Source organism: Crocodylus porosus, unplaced genomic scaffold (assembly GCF_001723895.1).
Source record: "Crocodylus porosus isolate Cpor-Errol unplaced genomic scaffold, CroPor_comp1, whole genome shotgun sequence".
In the NCBI taxonomy this organism is placed as follows: domain Eukaryota; kingdom Metazoa; phylum Chordata; order Crocodylia; family Crocodylidae; genus Crocodylus; species Crocodylus porosus.
The window spans coordinates 92,219,168-92,238,442 of record NW_017728931.1 but is presented as its reverse complement, the minus strand read 5'-3'; the positions used below and the strand labels follow the sequence as shown (position 1 = coordinate 92,238,442).

The following is a 19,275-nucleotide window of genomic DNA, read 5'->3' as shown; positions in this document are numbered from 1 at the left end:
TAAAAAGAGACCTGTCCCCTTCCTTTTTTTGAAGATGCTACAGGACAATCCAAGTTTGCTCTAAAGTTTGTTGGAGTAGTTAGTTGAATTGTAAGTGAAATTTAACAAACTGGTAGTCCTGGAGTTGGAACTGAAAAATCTTAGGAGTTTTAATGAGTTGCCTCAGCTTTTCTCACTTTAGTATTTTTTTCTTATGATGTGCTTATAGTGTCTAAGACAAATGCAGACAGTGTTAAAAAACGTGAAAAAAAACATGCAAGGAAGATTCATAGGCAGTGCTGAAAATTGATGGTTGTAGAGTTGTCATGGAAATAATTAATTTTTATCATCAATTTCTGACTTTTTGGAGTCTTTTACAGGTCAAGATTCTTCTCCATATACACATGTGCATCCCAGCCCTGTATTTAAATTTCTAAACCATGAAGAATAACCCGTGTGCCCATTGACCTACATGTTCCACTGAAATCAACTGAAACATTCCATGAAAAATATGACAACCTAATTATTTTTCAGTATGGGAATAGTCTGCCTGTCCTAACAGTTAAATAGGTTACAATAGGATTGTGAATAATCCTATCTTAAATTGACTTTTAAGAATATCATTACTACCTTGTAAATTGCTTTGCCATATTTACTTTTCAGGTCCCCCGGGTCCCCCTGGAGGGATAAGAGTGGAGGATATTCGAGACACTTCTGTAGCACTCACCTGGAGTCATGGGACAGATAACCATAGCCCTATTTCTAAGTACACTATCCAGTACAAGACTTTTCTAACTGAAGAGTGGAAAGATGCCAAAACAGGTAAGGGGTAGCATTAGAAGTTACAAAATCAACAATTCTTGATTAACTACAAACACTCAGGAAATAATCACGGTGAAAGAAAATATGTGTGATTATACAGCAGCTACTAAGGAACAGAAGTTATCAGAAGTTAACAGTGACATGATGAATGGATGTGGGAAGAATACATGGTATTCAAACAAATAAGTGAAATTAAATCACTGTACTATAAAGGACTGCAACAAGGTTCTGTAGGGTAATATGTGTCCAAAAGAATAAGCAGCAACAAATCAGGCTGTCAAGACTTGCAAAAAAATAAGTAAGATTCTCTGCTTTTTTGTATTTTTTACTTTGGTATTTGAGATATTCCACATACTATTTGTGGTCTTAATATTTGTAAGTCATCCCTGGAACCATATAAATATCCTCGTTGGGGTATTGTAAGTCAGACAAATTGTCTTCATTTTCCTCAGGATGAAAAACATTCCTGTCATGTTAAAACAATGCTGGAATCCCTAGAGAGTACTTATCTATTATCCTTCTAACCACTGGATGTCATCATTGGGCCACATAATTATAGCTGAAAAGGCATATACCTGAATACAAAGACTAAGTATTTTTATTTTTTATATATGTATAGATACATACATTGTGAAAATGTACACTAAATACTATTGCAATTAATTCAATTACTTCAATATGTAGCATTTGGTTCTGATCACTTTTAGGGCCCTATTCTAGAAGAAATGTATTCAGGTGCATAAATATATGTATAATTTTTAGTCTACTCACATTGCATGAAATTGAACAGGTATATAACTCTAGGACTGTGGCCTTATTTTAAATATATATATTCTCTATTAAACATATGTTTGTTTAATATTTGTCATTTCTTATCCTCTTCAAGTCTTCTAAATTCTGGGAATTTGCATGAGCCATCCATATGCAGATTTTCTGCCCAATACATAAGTAGTGAGATTCTCAACTATAAAAGCATTTCTTTCCCACTTAGCACATGTAAAGCATTCACATTTTTACTAGTTATTGTTGCCTTCTAGTGAATCATTTTGTCTTTTTCTTCATTTTGTTATGCCAGGACATACTGCTATAACACATTGGGACTCCTAGAATCCCTTCCTATAGAATTAAATGGTCATCAGTTCATCTTTTGACTGCTACAATGTAGTTGAATTTTAATAGTTGTTTTTAAGATAGGCTTTACTTTGATGCCACAGAAATACGATAGTATCCTTAGAACTATACCTAAACTTATTGACCTTAAAATCTATTTTGATCAGTAGGACCATAAGTGTTTCAGAGCCAGACAAATTTTGCTTCTATAATATATGATATAATCTATAAAATATAATTATAAATATACTAATATACAGTAATAATAGTTCCTGGGGAGTAGGTTTTCTCTGAATTATGTCAAAAAGAATTAGCTGCAAATGATGTAACTATTACAGTTGTGTAAATAACTAATAGTTTAGTTAACTGTCAGATTTAGGGGGAAAATAATTTGTAATTCACCTGAAATTAAAATTTTTCAGAATGTTTGCATAATTGAACAAAATAATTTTGATGTCATGAATTTTTAAATATTATTTTGTTAAAATTATCTTTTTTGGTTTTGTTCATTTTTTTGTTAGAATTCTTATTTTGTTAAAATCTCTTAGGAAAATGCCTTGTCTATAGAGTATTCTGCAATGTAGTTCTTTCAGGCCCCTTTTACATGAAACTATGTAAACTATGAAACACGTATCAGGTATGGTTAATTGTACAGCTACCTTAAGACCAACTACACAGGCAAAGTAGCTATCACACCATAAGATGCTCCAACCAGCTATAAAATAAGACTTCAAAAATGTGTACTAACTTTATAGCCAATTGCTATTGAGTTTCAATTTGCATGTGTAGCAGGGTCTCCCCTACATGGGCAAATTAGCCCCACTTAGGGGGTGCCCCATGCTCAGCTGGGGCTGGGAGTCCCACAACTGAGGGAACTCTCAGCCCCAGCAGCTGCCAGCTTGGTCCCAGCATCAGAGGGAGCTGGAGTCCCACAGCTGTGGACACTGGGTCCCAGCAGCCAGCGGGAGGCAGCTGCCTTGGTGGTATGTGAAACCCTCTGGGCCTAGGGATCACCATAGCCAAGATCTCTGAGGCTTGGGGGTACATGAAACCCTGGAGCCATGAGTGATAATGGGAGCTGTAATCTCTAAGACCAGGGGTGTGTAAAAGCCCCAGGCCTTGGGGTGGAACATGTGGCATGGTAGGAGGCACAGTTGTGTGGATTGCATATTAGATCCCATCTCACCTTTACCTGTACATATGAAATGGGCCTCAGTCTATATTTTGAGACTGTTCCCCTTTGTTTAACTAATGAAATATTTGGATCCAAGTGAGAGAGACAGAGAGAGAGAATTATTCTGTAGTCTAGTGGTATATGGGCATACTTGTGTTGGCACCCAGGCTGGGCCCTTCTTCCAACACTTCCATTTTGTGAATGGAAGTGCTTACAAACACTTCCCTGTGAGACCCTAGCCTGAAAAGATAAAAGCATTTGGTTTTAGAAGTGCTAAAATGGATCCTTTCAACATTATTGAAAAGTTTTTCAATTTTGTTTGAGCCATCCTGAAATGACATATTTTGGCAAATAGATGATTTGTCAAAAAAAAAATCACACAGCTCTGGTCATTATTATTGGTGCCACTATAAGGCCTTCTCCCGACATTACTGCAAGATATGTGCAAGTTTCCTGCAAAAAATGGTAGCCTGCCAGACATTAAAGGAGTTTGTCCCTAGACAAAAATGGTTGACCTGACACAAAAAACACAGATCAATAACAAAGAAGTTGCTGATCCGAACAGCGATTTCTTTGTTGAGCTAGGACAAATTTAATATCTGGCCAGGTCTCTATGATCTACAGTCCCACAATGCTCTGCTCTCATTCCCTACCTTTCCAAGTGAGAGGGAGGGAAGGGGAGCATTTGGCTTCCTGAGAGCCCATGTAGCCCAAGCTGTCAGGGAGGCTTGCAAGCTGCCCTGTCCCTCTTTTCACACTGCATTGAAGGGGACAGGGCTCCTAGGGCCGGGCAACCTGCATTCGCTCTTCTTGTGCAATCTGAGAGCTGAAAACTTTAAAGGGCTTCCAGGCCTTTAAAGTTCCACGTGCTTGAGTAACCCAGCACTGAGGAGCTGTTCCCTAGTGCCAGGCCACTCAGATGTCCTTTAGAAGTCCCAGGACCTGAGCAGGTGCCTAGAATAGCCATAGCCCCTATGGATCAAAGGCGTAGAAAGCAGAGATGCCCAGGAATATTTTAGCTACCTCCATATTACATTAAATGCAGCTCCACCACAGGTACATTGGCATTTGAAGTGTGTAATTTTTAAAATATTTAACCAAGATCACCTCCTAGTTTAAAATTTCCGCTCGCTGCCAGAACTTGTTATAAAACATGATATGTCTTATCTATTCCTTCATATTCTTCCAGGTGACAGATAATGAACAGAATAAGGATACTATGCAGAAGCTCTAGCCAGATACTCTTGGAGCTCACTGTCAAATGCTGGTTTCTAAAGCAGTATCTTATCTTGTCTAGATCCCCCAAACATTGAAGGAAATATGGAAAGTTCAAGGGTGATTGATTTAATACCATGGATGGAGTATGAATTCCGGATAATAGCAATGAATACTTTGGGAACAGGAGAACCTAGCATGCCATCACAGAGAATTAGAACAGAAGGAGCTTGTAAGTAGACAAAAATTGGCAGATTTTTTTAAAATGTGATTTTTAATATTGTCATTACATTTGTTATTCTATCTGATAAACAGAGGGTAAAAAACTACAAAAATGTTTGGCCTACAAATATTTAACTGTCTGTAAACATATTTTACAAATATTTGTAATCAACAAATAGAAATCTAGGGTGTTAACAACAGACTGGATAGCAAAAATGAATAATCTGTGACCAAATAATAAATTTAGCCTAACTTTAGTGACTCTTGCCATGGCTAGCCAAAACACCAACATTTAGAGGACTGTATCCTCTTTTTGTTCACATCAGAATACCAAACTAATCACCTGCTGGTATCTGGCCATGTAAAATAGACACTTCCAGCTGAGTGTTTCCTTTCCTTCCTTTTTTGTGTATTCGTGTGTCAAGGTATTTAACAGAATTTGCAGATTCATTGGGATCTGACAGGGGTGCTCTGTAAGCACTTCTGTTATGGCCTTGAATTGCAACCTCTGGGCTGTCAGCCACAATCTTTAGCATCTGTGCCAGCCTACCCCCTACAGAGTGCTGATCCACAGAAACTAGTTCACTTATTGCGCTCATCTCATTGAACTCATCTCATCACATTTCCTATAGAGCTGGTGCCACTCCCACAGGAGCATGTCTTTCCTGCTCAGGGTTGTCTCCCAGTCTAGCTTCACGGTTCTTTTCCTTCTGGATATGCCTGAACTTTGAGGCCAACCTCATCCTGCAGTCTCCAGCCTTTCACTTTTTCTCTTTAAGACAGATCTCCCAATATTGTAGCCGTTCTTTTGAACGCTCCCCCTTCAGACAAGTTACAGACATTCTGAAAATGGTCTAACCGCTTTTTCCATCGACTCTACTTGTAAAGCTAAATCGTCTTTGTTTTAAGAATACATTATACAAACACTTATATATGATAGGTTAGATAGGGATGATCCTGCCTTAAGCAGGGGCGAGGCAGGTCTATCCGAGGCGGGCAGGCAGTAGGACCCAGCAACCACCACCACTTTTCTTAGCAGCTGCAAAAGGAAAGTGCCCAGCGCTGCTGCTTTTCCTCACAGAAGCATGGGGAGAGCATCTACACAAGACATTTACTGTGCAGTAGACTAATTAGCAGTGCAGCGAATGTCTTGGCATCTACAAGTGTACCCCTACTAGGCTGGAGTAAACTAATTTACTCTTCAGCAGGATAGGTACTTGTAAATACAAGTACCTATCCTGCTGCGAAGTAAAAAACTCCCCAACAGTGTACATGTAGACACTGCCCTTGCTGGTTAAGGCACAAGGGTGCTTCAGTGCAGGGGATGCCTGCCAACTAGCCCTGCACTGAAGCACCATTGTGTCCCAGCCAGCCCCTACACAGCACATTGAGCCAGGCAGAACAGCCCTGGGCTGGCAGGCTGATTCCTTTGGGGCCTTCTGCCAGCCAGGGCTGCTCCAACCCAGCTCAATGTGCTGCAGTCCTGGGTGGACATTCAAAAGGCAATAAACTCCAGAGTTACTCCAGAGTTTGTTGCTTCACATTAATTGTACCTGTAGACATACCCGTAGAATATTAACTATTGCCCCAGGCAACTCAATGGGCCCTACTTGTCTAATTACCTAGGGTCTCTTGAGCCAGTTAGTATGGGAATGGAGAGTCAGTGCATGTAGTAGTAAATGCTTGGCAAGGGGGTGCAAATACTTTACCTAGTCTTCAATAATAGTAAGAAATTACCCCAGCCTACTGGTGTTGGAGTTGAAAACATTGCATTCTTAATTTTTCTTCCAAGAAACACTGTTATTACATAGAGTTGCTTACATTTGTATTTATTTAGAAAATATTAAGTGCAATTAGTAGAAAAGAGGAAAAGAGTAGAAAATGATTATCACTTGGGACTAATATCTTCTGCTACCTTTCAGAGATCTTCTGCAGTATGTTATTAGTTAATTGTTATTTTTGTAGGAAGAAATATATATATATATTTAACTTATTGCATTATGTCAGGATGTGAATTATGCCAGACCGTGTTATTTCTGAAGGGTTGAAGGTTCATTCTTATGTTTTCTACTACTGTGTCAAAAGCAGGACATTATCCAACACAGCACATGCCCCTCTGTGTCTGATTGCCTAACGCAAAGATTTCAGCGTGCAGTTAAGCATATCTTTATGCTCAGACAGGTACATTACAAACTGAATTCTCCCAAATGAAGAATTAGATGCTGTGCTTATTATTCAAGGTAATGCATTCTGTTTTGACTGTACTAAAGAGATAACAGCAGCGCTCTTAGAGGTAATATGTCACTGCAAAAGAGACGATATCCAACAAAGCTTACATAGCATTGTATCCCCCTTAACAAATACTGCCCCCAATTTGCATCCCGCTCTTGATTATTTTAAGGGCTGTTGTCCCACTGTTTCAGATTTGTAAATGGGGATGAATTCTGCTAGGTAAAAATAATATTTAAGATTATACTTTTTGTCTTTCAATACAAGCATGTCTATTATCTTAAAGAAAAAGTATATGGGAAGTACATACATAAATAAAGTATTTCCACTGCAAGTTTTAATAAGAACAACAAAAAGTAGAACAACCTTTAGTCCATTGAAAATCATATTTGGGATATTAGGAAGTACTAATTCATCAAATTAATGGGGACAGGAAAGGAAAATCCACACAACTCTTGTAAGTGAAAGGAAATTATTACCTATAAAGTATGTAGCTATTAGCATCATTTGTTTCATAATTCCACAGCTGCATGTGAACAAGAGCCCAGGCATCCAAAGCTGAAATATACACTTACACCTTGGAGAGCTGGCATGCCATAAACATTTTTTAATGTGCAGAAAGAAGGTGAAACAAAATTCCCAGGTGGAAGGGATATGACATTTTACATTATCCATACAGTGTTCATGAGTCTCTTATAAGTCTCTTTCCCAATTAAAAGAAATGGCTTGCTTTTACCTTAAGCACAAGGATTTGAATATCTTTTGAAGAGTCAGCTGGTTATCCCATTGCCAATGCAAAGTGAGACGATGACTAAAACAAGTGTTCCTGTCTCTAGCTTCTGAAGACTGGGATTTGGGGTGAATCCAAACAAATCCTGAATGCAGGCATATGCAGGCATTAGTACTGATGTTTCTTGCAGGGGAGAATGAAGCAGCTAATGCACCTAAGGGTAATGGATAGAATTACTTGCAGTAAATCAAGCACATTTCTTACCATGTTCTGGCTTTTCTTAAAAGTCATGGGTTTCATTGCCCGTCTGAATTTCCCACTGAATATCTCAGAGTACTATGGAACCCAGGTTCTGTAGGTGGCTCTCTGTTTTAGTGCCTGTTAAATAGGGCCTCTAAGGAATTAGGTATTTTTATTGCACATCTTGCAACCAAAGCAAGCGTATTTTGATTACTTGATTGTATATAACACCTCTTCAGTGTGACACAGGAACAAACAATGCTACCTATTGGCTGTGCCATTTGAGTAAAAGGTAACATATAAATTAAACTGAATTATGTCAATGGCTCAAACATCTCTGAGACATCTCTTCTCTCTCTGTATGCATATGGCTTTAATTTTAGTGGCCTGTTTTAACTGCATGCTTACTAAACAGGAAGTATGCTTGTTTAAAATTAAATTTGGCTATTTTCTTCAGCATCACTTACATTTCATAATTACTTTCATAGATTCTATGAGAAGAGGACCAGCTCTGCATATTTTAACTATCAGATGCTAAATATCAATAAGGATAAGATGGGAAAACAAATTGCTGTTAAAAAAGTTACAGCTAGCATTTTCAATTCACATGAGTTGTCATAAGAAATGTATTTGCCTTGGTTCTTCATGTCTTTGCTTTCTAGATAAGTTAAGGCTAAATGAGTGCAAAGTGTTTGAGAGGCAAAGGTTTTTACAACACTCCATCCCAACTACAAAGGTCTTAACAGATGTTACCATGCACATTTGGCCTGCTTTGCCTTACGAACTTAATGCTGTGTCCATGCTAGATTTTGAATGTCATTTTGGGGCTTTCAAAACAAAGAATGGAAAAAGAAAAGGGAAATAAACTTCCCAGATGGCTGTGTAAAAGGCAGCAGTTGGCCTGTTGCTTACGTAAAGGAGCATGCAACATATAACACTAGGGTTCTACACCATTTGCTCTACCAGTTAGCTAAAGTAGATCAGAAATCATACATAGCTGGGACTTATATAACATTTTGTATAGTAGCTTAACTAAGCAGTGGTGCCTGGGCAGCAGCCTTCAGGTGCTATCTCGAGGCAGGCAAAAATATCCACAACTGCAGCAGCAGCTCATTACACCACTGTGCCCCATTACACAGTTGCCCAGGTCACAGGGCTACCTACCTACACTTCTTATTGTATGTATATGCCTAACTATCATTTCCTAAATACTGAGTGCTTAGCTGTGCAACTTGGACAATGAGAAACAAGAGAAGGATACTCTAATAGTGTGCAGGGTAGCAACTAAATGATTCAATCTTGTATAACAGGGAAGATCTTAGAACATCAATTGCATTAGCTGTTGTCAAATGTTTTGTATGTATTGTGTCAGAGATAAGTTTAAGGAAACTTCCTTACCCAGTACGTTAAGAAAGGAGCCTGTACACCTCAGGATAGACATAATATTTAGCCTCTAACCCCCCACTGTATCATAGAATTTGAGAGATGTCAGCATCAGAGAGAAGTGAAACTATGTAGAAATTAATTATAGCAGAAATGTTTGCAAAATCCTGTTTTACCACTGTATTGTACAGTAATTCAATTAAATGTACAGATTTCTAAATGTAACAAGTACAATACAATGATACATTTCCTTTGAATACCAAAACCAGACATCCTGATTCTCCACCCATTCAAATCAATAGTAGTTTTGGATATGCTGTGTGTTATCCTAGGATTACCTCACAATTCTGCAAAGAGCTATGTCCACCTAACTCTTTATGCTTTGTGCAGGTCCACTGAAAATGGCAGGTCTATTTCCAGTTCCTAAAATGAAATATGTGGATAAGTCTTTGCAGATGTTATGCGCAAGTCTTTCATGGCTACAGATTGATCAAAGTTACAAATAATGCAGTGCCTTTCTCCTAAGGTCTATGAGGGATATGCTCAGGTTTTTAGTATCAAATTAAAAAAATAAAGAGGACATAGGTAAAATGAAGAAATATTTATTGTCAGCCATGGCTGGAACTGGCACTTTTCTTATGGCAATAGCTATACATTATTCTTGGCAGGACCGCAGACTCTCACAGTTATTATAGGCTGTCATTATTGTAATATGGGTGCACTGGCACTGCTGGTAAAAAAGAAAAGTAAATAATGGTTTCTTTACTGAATGAGTCTGAAGTCAGAGAAAAGTTTCTTGTATTTTCTATTATTCTAGCTCCTAATGTGGCTCCTTCTGACGTTGGCGGAGGGGGTGGAAGCAATCGAGAGCTGACAATAACATGGGTGGTAGGTATTACAGTGAAGAAGCATGCTTTACATACTAAATTGGATTTGATCCTGCTCCCAGTGAAGTCAGTGGAAATCTTGCCATTAACTTCTCTGCACACAGGATTGGGTTCATAACGTTCTTTTCTCTTGAAATATACAAGGATGGGTGAGAATGCATATTTATTTATTTATTTATTAGAAATTATGGCTGTGTGTACCTCCTTATTTTTTGGATTTTGTATTGATGAAACATGGAAGTGCGTCTGTGATACCAGGCAGATTTAATGGCATCTCCAAGATAGCATTTGTATTTAGATTAAAAATTTACCTCAGATCAGGTGTCATTCTTATTTTGGACTCCGCAACCCAAACAGGAAGCATGCCTTGACTGTTTTTAAAAAGTACATTGCTAGATGTGTTAACCCTAATTAACGGCTCTTCTCACTTAAAACAATGTATTGTACTGTAATGATCAGTAGTCGTTACAAAACAAAGGAACTCAGCTGTCCCTTGCATTTGCCACTCTCCATATTGCGCATCTCCAAATGTTTCTTCACTTGTTTAAAAAGTATGTATTAAACTGAAAGAGAGAGAAAAATGAGAGAGAGAGAGGGAGAACATAATTGGTCATGCACCTACCTGCAAAAGTATGAGCATGACATTGATTGCTAGAAAATACTCATGATAAACAAAAGCGTTCGCAAATTGAACCTATTTCAGGAAAAATACCTTCTATGACATTCTGTCATTAGAACATCTTCTACAGAAGTCCATATTAGTACTGTTTTCCTTCTGCGGCTGAAGTAATACTTCAGAGAATTCTACTTGTTGGAAAAGGGCAAGAAGGCAAAAAATTGGGAAGATGGAATAAAATGGAGCAGGAAAGACTCCAGAGGAAGGTGTGTAGTGAAGACAGTATATAATCATGATAAAAGGAGAATTTGGGGGATTAAGAAGAATATAGTAGAGAAGCTACAGAATAAAAAAAAAAGACAGACCTTATTAAGTAAACAGTGAAAGAGTTATAGGTGTTTATCTCTAGAATAAATGGCCATAACATTATGTATTTAAAAACACACAGAAAAGTTATCTTGCTTCTGTTCACCCCTCTTTTCATCTTCCTGTTTGTATCAGTAAAGTGGACAATATATTATTTGCGTCTCTTTGGGGATGGTTTGTTTTAGGACATACTATATGAATCTCCAATAGGAATGATTTATTTTGGATGAATCAAGAAAAAAACAATATAATCCTGAAAGCATATATATACCTTACTGCTGTAGCATGGATCGCTCTGTATGAAAATATGGGTTTGAATAAATACTTTAGTTGCCATTGTTTTTCACTGCTGCATTTTAGGATTGTTATACTGCTTTGGAAGGTGTATGTCTCTCAGACATGACAAGTGTAATCAGCCACCCATTTAGAAAAGAGTTATTTCACAATATTTTCTCAGTCTTCCACAGTGTCCTCTACATCTGAAATAGTTGAGTTTCATGGAACAGGAGGATATGTTTATTTAATTCAAGGCAGTGCTGTTCAGAGATAATCCAAACTAATTCTGGAACCAGAAGTAATATAGCCATCGCTGCAGTGCTGTACCTTAGGGCTACGGACAGAAGTCACACATAAATTGGTTTAAGTGGTAAGAAACTGGTTTAAACCTGTAACAAAACAGAAGTTCACTTCCAAAATGTCCAAATCCTGTTTAAGATAAACGTGGTTGGGTATAGTACCAGTTAACTGATTTAGGTCAAACTGGTTTATGGAACTTCTGTCCCAGACCATCTCCTGGTTCAAGTTAATTCATAGTCCTCCTGTATCCTAGGATCCTTTGCAGCCATGGTGTATGCTATCTGCTGTAGCAGAGCAGAGTGGGCCCTGCCCCTCTGCTCTGTAGCCTGAGCACTATCATTGCTCCAATTGTCTGAGAAGTGGGTGAAGGAGAAAACTGGCCATCAGATTCAGCTGAGGTCTGCCTGGCCAGGGGGAAGTAGACCCTCCCAGGTTTTTCCCCTGCTCTCTGTGGAGTGGGGAAAAAGCCTGGGAAGTGCTGCTTCCCCCCTGCCAAAACGACCCTGGCTAGGGTCCAGTGTGGGCCAGGCAGGGGGTTTAAACCCTCCTCTCCACCTCCCTGCCTCAGTGTGCCAGGCTAGGCTGGGGCCTGGCCATGGTCCCCCACTCTCTGCTTGAGAGGGTAGCTGGGAAAAAGCCAGGAAGGGGTTCCTTCCTCCCCTTCCCTCTCTACACAGCGGACCAGCCCACTTCCCCCACTCCCCTGCCTAAGCCAGTATTAGGTAGGTATGGCTAGGGAAATTGATCCTAGCTCCAGGCAGGTATGGGAAGTAAAGGCCCCACTTTAGGCTTTTCCCATCACCTCCAACATGTACAGGGCAGTTCCCAGTTGGGAGCCAGTGGTGGGGGGGGTGAGATTCCCCCCACCCTAAAGTCTAATATTAAGTCTGGTAACAAGTTGAGGGAAACCTTTCTCTGCACTGGGGCCAGGGCTAGGGAGGACTGCCTGGGGCAGGGAACAGTTTCTGGGGGACCCAAGCAGCCTTGAGCTAAAGGGACTGTTCCCCTTCCCTGCAGAGGAAGGAATGCAAGAGTTTATTTTACTTTTTTATGAGCTGCTTCACTGGTCCAGAAAGAGAAGAACTTAGAACATGTAAAAGCTTTAGTGCCTTTCCACATACACACCCATCCACCTTCCCACACTGTGAGGCATAATCATTTTGTGTCATGGCTTTATGAAATCATCATCCCTCATTTTCTTGACAGCTATTTTTCATATGTTTTATTTTAATGTTTCATAGATTTCATAGACATGGAAGGGACCTTGTAAGATCATTGGGTCCAGCCCCCTGCCCAAGGGACAGGAAGTCAGCTAGGGTCAAAGGATCCCAGCAAGATAAACATCCAACTGTTTCTTGAAAGTGTCCAGAGTAGGTGCTTGCACCACCTCTGTGGGAGTCTGTTCCAGGCCTTGGGGGCTTGGACAGTAAAGAAGTTTTTCCTTATGTCCAGCCTAAAATGATCTTGCAGGAGTTTGTGACCATTGGACCTTGCCATCCTCTGGGGTGTTCTAGTGAACAGGTGTTTCCCCAGACCCTGATGCACACCCATTATGTACTTATAGGTTGCCACCAAGTCAACCCTGAGCCTCTACTTCTCCAGGCTTAAGAGTCGTATAGCTCACAGCCTCTCTTCATAAGACCTGTTCTCTTGCCCTCTGATCATGCACATGGCTCTCCTCTGGACTCTTTCAAGCTTCTTCAGATCCTTCCTAAATTGTGGAGCCTAGAATTGGATGCAGTATCCAGCTGTGGCCTCACCAAGGTCAAGTACAGTGGGAGGATGATATCCTGGGTCTTGCTTAGGATGGTAGATGCAAGCCACAGTTTTGTTCACATTACCAGCTGTGGTATCACATCGGTGGCTCTTATTCGTCTTGTGGTCAATCATAACCCTCAAGTCTCTTTCAGTCATGGTGCTATCAAGTGTAGCATTGCTGAGCTTATAACTGTGACGCGGGTTTTTATTCCTGAGGTGGAGCACCTTGTATTTCTCTGTATTGAATGCCATCAGGTTTTCATCCATCCACCTTGCAAGCCTATCAAAGTTAGCCTGATCCACCAGGTCAAAGGCTTTTTTCAAGTCCAAATATATGACATCAACCTCTTCCCTTTTGTCCAGGTGATACATCACCTGGTCATAGAAGGAAATGAGATTGGTCAAGCAAGACCTATCTGCAACAAACCCATGCTAGCTATCTCTTAGAATGTTGTCTTCTCTTAGCCTGTCAAGAATCGTTTCTTTGATTTTTTTTTCCAAAATATTCCCAGGGATTGAGGTCAAACTGATTGGCCTGTAGCTCCCTGGGTCTTCTTTTCTCACTTCCTTAAAGATGGGCACCACATAGGCCCTCTTCCAATCTTCAGGTACTTTGCCCAAGTGCCACGAGTTCTTGAATATCCTCACCAGTGGCTGAGCTATGATGTCTGCCAGTTCCTTTAGCACTCTTGGGTGCAACCTATCCAGACCAGCTGATTTATGGGGGTCCAGCCTCTCAGAATTCTCCCTCACAAGATCCACACCAATGGGGGACATGTATTCATTCTCACCCTGGTCATCCCACATCTTGTTAGGCAGGGTGGCCCCTTTAGGCTGGTGAAAAACTGACGCAAAGTAATCATTAAGCAGATTGGCTTTTTCCTGGGTGTCGGTAGTCATCTGCTTCAGCTGGTTTAGCAAGGTTTCAATGTTGCCCTTGTTTTTCTTTCTGAAGGACTTGTCATTGTTCTTTATTTGTGCAGCAAGATGGAGTTCAGTTGCATCCTTGACTTTTCTAGTTCACTCCCTGTAGGTGTGGAGCAGTGCAATATACTCCTTCTTAGTGGTTTTTTCCTGTCCTCCATCCATTACATGCCTCTCTTTTTAGATGTAGAAGGTTCATGAGTTCCCTGTTGAGCCAAGGGTATTGTTGAGCCCTTTTACCACCTTTCCTACAGGTGGGGATGGACTCCCCTTGTGCTTCTAGGATCACTTCCTTAAGGAGCAACTACTCATCCTGAACTCCCGTCCCTATGAAATCATGGCCTTTCAGGTCCTCAAGAACAAGCCTTCTGAGCTTATGAAAGTCAGGTTTCCTAAAGTTAAGGACTACTGCATTCCCGGCTGACTTTTCCAGCTTTGTGATGGATAGTGAAAGTGACCAACTTGTGGTTACTGTCACCCAGCTTCCCTTCAATTCTTAGGTCACTGATTAGATCATCCCCTTTGGCCAGTATGAGGTCCAGCAGAGCCTTGCCTCTTGTCAACCCATAAGCTTCTTGGGATAGGTAGAGCTCATCTACGCATGCAAGGAAGCTTTGTGACCAATCAGATTTGGCCGAGTGCTCATCCCATGAGATGTCCAGGTAACTGCAGTCTCCCATGCACCAAGCGTGTGCAGCCTCAGCCAGTTCCCTGGTGAATTCTTGATCAAGCACTTGTTCCTGATTTGAAGGTCTGCAGTAGACTCCTACCATTGTATCCCCTTCACTACATTCTCTTTGTATTCTAACCCAAAGGGTCTCCAATCTTCCTCCTTAGGTGCCAATCTCAGCTTGTAGGGACATGTAGCTCTCCTTCATATAGAGAACTATACTCTCACACCTTTTTTTGGCACGATCTCTCCTGTACAGGGTATGTTCTTTCGGACAATGGCCTCACCTTGAGCCACTCCCTCAGACCTTGCCTGTTCCCTAATAGCCATTTTCAGGTATCCAACTGATGGTCAATATTACTGTATCCTTAGTATTACTGTATGGCACCTCTAATGCTGTGTACTGTATAAGCTGCATCAATTCAGAATGACATGATGGACCTCAGTGACTTTGGCTGACACCTGCCTTGCTTTCCTTACCTAAATATATTTAAGTCAGTAAAAAGCTCATTGGCAACTTGTTCCTCAGTACTGCCATCCTCTAGTCAGAGATCTGCTCTCACCTCAGCACCATCTGATGTTATCATTTCATCAGAGCCAATGCTTTCTGCGTTAGGTAATCCAGTAATGGATATTCTCTCCACTTTCACATCCAGCACCACCTTCAAAAACAAGTTCTCCTTTGTCTTCCATCTTGCATTTTATCCTGCACTTCAGAAAAATCAATGAGCTTATCCATCAGCTCCAGTTCAGGATTGTTACCCTAGTAGCCATTATACAGTTCTGACAGGAAGGGGTTTGGATCACATCTCTCATCTTATAAGACACTTATTTCCATATTGCAGTAAGTCCCTTATGAAGAAAATACCAGTTTTTTGTGTTTAGCTCAGGAACCAATACCATTTTGAGAACCCATCGTTCAGTTTTTCCACTTTTCTAAGACTTGTCACCAAGTGCTCTTGGTGCTGGCTGTCCATCTGTGAAAACAGAAGACTTCAGTCTTCCTAAACAACAGTACTAAAAGAGAGTACTTTGCAAAGCTGTCAGATTCCTATAAAGCCTCTTCACTCTCAAGACCTATTTACCAACATTCAGAATTTGAACACAATTCCTGAAAGTTTATAGGAAACACCCTGGAATCTGTGACAGCAATGGCTTGTCTTCTAGAAGGCTTTTTCTTTGTTTCTTTGGGGGCGGGTTTTGTCTCTGTGAGAGTACTTCCTGTTGGTTGAAAAGTGCCTGATCACAGAAGTTGGGGCCTATCTATCCATCAACAAATACATGCCCTCCATTTATCCAGAGAAGATAACTTGAACAGCTGCCTAACATTTTTTACTTCTTTCTGGTTAATCAAATTAATTTCTTGGTGTTCTTCACAAAGCCCATTTCCTTGCAAGGAGTGACTCCATTACAGTCACTTGACACCAAAAGAACCTTGGCCTACTCAGTGTACAGGACCAAGACTTTCTGAAAGTCCTGACACCTATTGGTTTCACTAGTTGAGAGATCAAAAAGCACAGTGATGTTAGCCCAGAGACTGTCTAACTAGATGGTAGGTAATGTAAAGCTGTGATATGAGATTGCTGGAGTAAGGCCTCCCTATCAGAGTCCAGAAAACTTCTATAGCCTCTCTTCATAACATTTGCAGAGTGGTCACCTGGGGCTCAGTACATGGCTTTACTAAGCATTAGCCATTGGTGAAGCCCCCACATAATATGCATTATTCAGAAAGGTAAATCTCCAGAAGCTGTTTACCTCAGAGCTCCAAGACCCACCTCTGTGGATGTGTGTCACTGCCTTGGAGTCAACTACAGTGAGATTCATATGATTACTTAAAGGAGAAAAACAAATTATCAGCAGGGATCCTGGTTTTCCCTGATAAAAAAATCACAAATTCTCTTATAACCCCCCAAGGCCATTATTAAAATCAAAGGCCCCTCACTGTCCCTCACAGCCTCCCACCACCCCGGCAATGCTGGTGTCCTTCACTACTCCCCAGAGCCCCCTAGCCCTGCTAGTGCCCTTGACCCCCCATGACTCCCCTAGCCCAGCTGGTGCTCCTCATGACCCCCCACATGCCCCCATCAGCCCTGCTGGTGCTCCTTGCCACCTGCACCCAGTCCCCTGCCACCCCCAGCCCTGCCTGAGGGAGCCACCAGCTGCCAGAGCTATGGGGCAAGGTTTCCAGGTCCACAGCTCTCTGCCCCTGGCAGTGAAATGGAGCTCGGCTGCACAATGCCTGCTGCAGGCTTGGGCAGGGGCACGGTGGCTCCCTGCTGCTCTGTGCACTCCCAGGAGGAGAGGGGGGACCCATGCCTCCCAGATCTGTGCATGAAGCAGGGCCAGGGGCACATATGGGTTGCCTGCTGCAGGCTTGGGTTCCCCCCTACCCCACCAAGAGTGTGCGCTGTGGCAGGAAGCCAACTCTGTTTCCTGGACGAGCTGCCCATGGCCCCATCCTGCTCCCCACCAGGGCCCTTCAGCCATGCATTGCAGCCCTGGGCAGCCCCACGCACCACCTGGCTGGGTAGCAGGCCCAGCCTTAGCCCCAGTCCTGCCCTGTTCCTTCACTCCCTCAATCCCATGGGGGGGCCTCAATCCCACCCCCTCCACTTACCCATGAGAGCTGCTCTTCAGGGTGCCTGGAGGCCATGTGCAATACACATGCATATGGTGCCCCCTGCCTGACGGCCCTCTTCCCAATCCCTCCCAGTCCCTTGGAGGCTAGAACTCAGCCAGCCTGCAGAGAGCTGTTTGTAAAACTGCAAAATCTGAGGGTTTCTCCAGTAAAATGAGAAATTTGTGTTTGCCCCCAGTAATAGGTAAAATATGAGGTTTTCTATGTTTTTCAGTGGGAAACAGAAAACCTGGATCTCTGGTTGTCAGTAATGGAAAATTCTTTGAGTTGTGATGTCCCTGACTTCTTCCCCTCTTCCCCTCTCTGGATGTATTTAAGACTCTTTGGTCAAGATAAAATGAAGAAGCAGAAAGTGTGCACTAGTGTTTATCCCCTTGGCAAAAGAACATGAAAAGCATCCAGGGCTATAATGCACCCTATCGGGAATTTTAAGGCCAAGAGTGTCTGATCAAGGGCTTAGGGCATGAACAACCAAACATCAAGTATGCGCATGTGGAAAGTGCATCTTAGAAACTCTAGTTATGGGTCAGTAATGCTGTTTTAAATAATGCAAATTCATCATTCTATTAGTTCATCTTTCTCAGTCACATTAATATCAGGTTTGAAACTATACCATTGCTTATAATTTCCATATGTCTGTCTGCTCTCTGAAGAGAAAAAAAATCAAATACAAACACTCCTGTGCATTGCTGAGCAAGACGCAGATTTATTTAAAATTATGGACAACTCTTGTCTCATAGAAGCATTAACAAATCGCAAACATACATCTTAAGCTGCATGTAAAAACCTATATTCGAGGCAGTGTTGGCATCAAGGAGGCTTGGCTAATTGACAGCTGTGACTAAATTTAAAAATTATAACCAGGAGGATAGTGACTAATGCAAGATCTGAAGTACAAGAACATTTCATTCCTACAGCCATAAATAGATTTATATTCCAATTATTTCTCATAGTTAATGTCAATTTTTCCATCTGTTCTGCAGTGAGTAGCTCATTTAATCAGGCAGACTAAGTAAAAATAGGATTTTAAATTTTTCTTTCTCGGCGGTATCCCAATTTCTCATTAGCATGCCTATCAGGGATGTTTTCATACCAGATTAAATTTACTATACACAGCTGACACAGGAAAGATTCTTGTAAGAGTGCATCTTGGTTCTCAAAAACATGCAGGCATTTGTAATGCTATTCCAATATTTTTTTAATTAAGAGCAGGAGAACAGAATGTGCAGCAGGTTGACATTCTGCTGCCAAGACCGATAGCTTTTCCTATGATTCATAAACTCTGCTTGAATGAGACCTTCAGGGGTGCGATGAAAGCTCCTTAGAGTCTTGTTTTGAAAAGAAATGCAAAGATAGGGAGCCAATGCTTTTCCCCATTTCTTTTCAAGGGAACTGTGGCTATCTCTCTTTCCCATTCTCCTATGAGAACTGTATTTACTGGATATTACATGGCAGCCAGCCATTTACAGCTATGTTGATATATATGGCAGTTACACATATATAAGGAAAAAATCACAGCTGTCTTGAGAGCAGGTCTTCATGACAAGCCTGGCTTTCTGCAGCTCACTGTGGCTGAACTCCTTCCCTGTGGCCATTGGGAAGCTTACTGTGTGGTCTCAGCTTCCCTTTTTTCCAACCATAACAGGCAATATGTTTCTAGAAGGTGAATTGCTTCTCTCCTGGTAGAAATTGCTAGTATACAGAATTCATTCAGTTTCTCATGGAGAAAACATGCT

At 41.2% G+C, this 19,275-nt stretch overlaps 1 protein-coding gene across 2 annotated transcripts in view; it reads left to right on the top strand.

Moving 5' to 3' along the window:
* CNTN1 (contactin 1) overlaps window positions 1–19,275 on the top strand; it is a 271,994-nt gene that overhangs the window by 185,233 nt on the left and 67,486 nt on the right. For both annotated transcript variants that reach the window (XM_019543375.1, XM_019543376.1), the window contains exons 15-17: window positions 643–801; window positions 4,383–4,532; window positions 9,922–9,992. In XM_019543375.1, coding sequence (XP_019398920.1) covers window positions 643–801; window positions 4,383–4,532; window positions 9,922–9,992 — 380 coding nt within the window. The remainder of the gene's footprint in view (window positions 1–642; window positions 802–4,382; window positions 4,533–9,921; window positions 9,993–19,275) is intronic.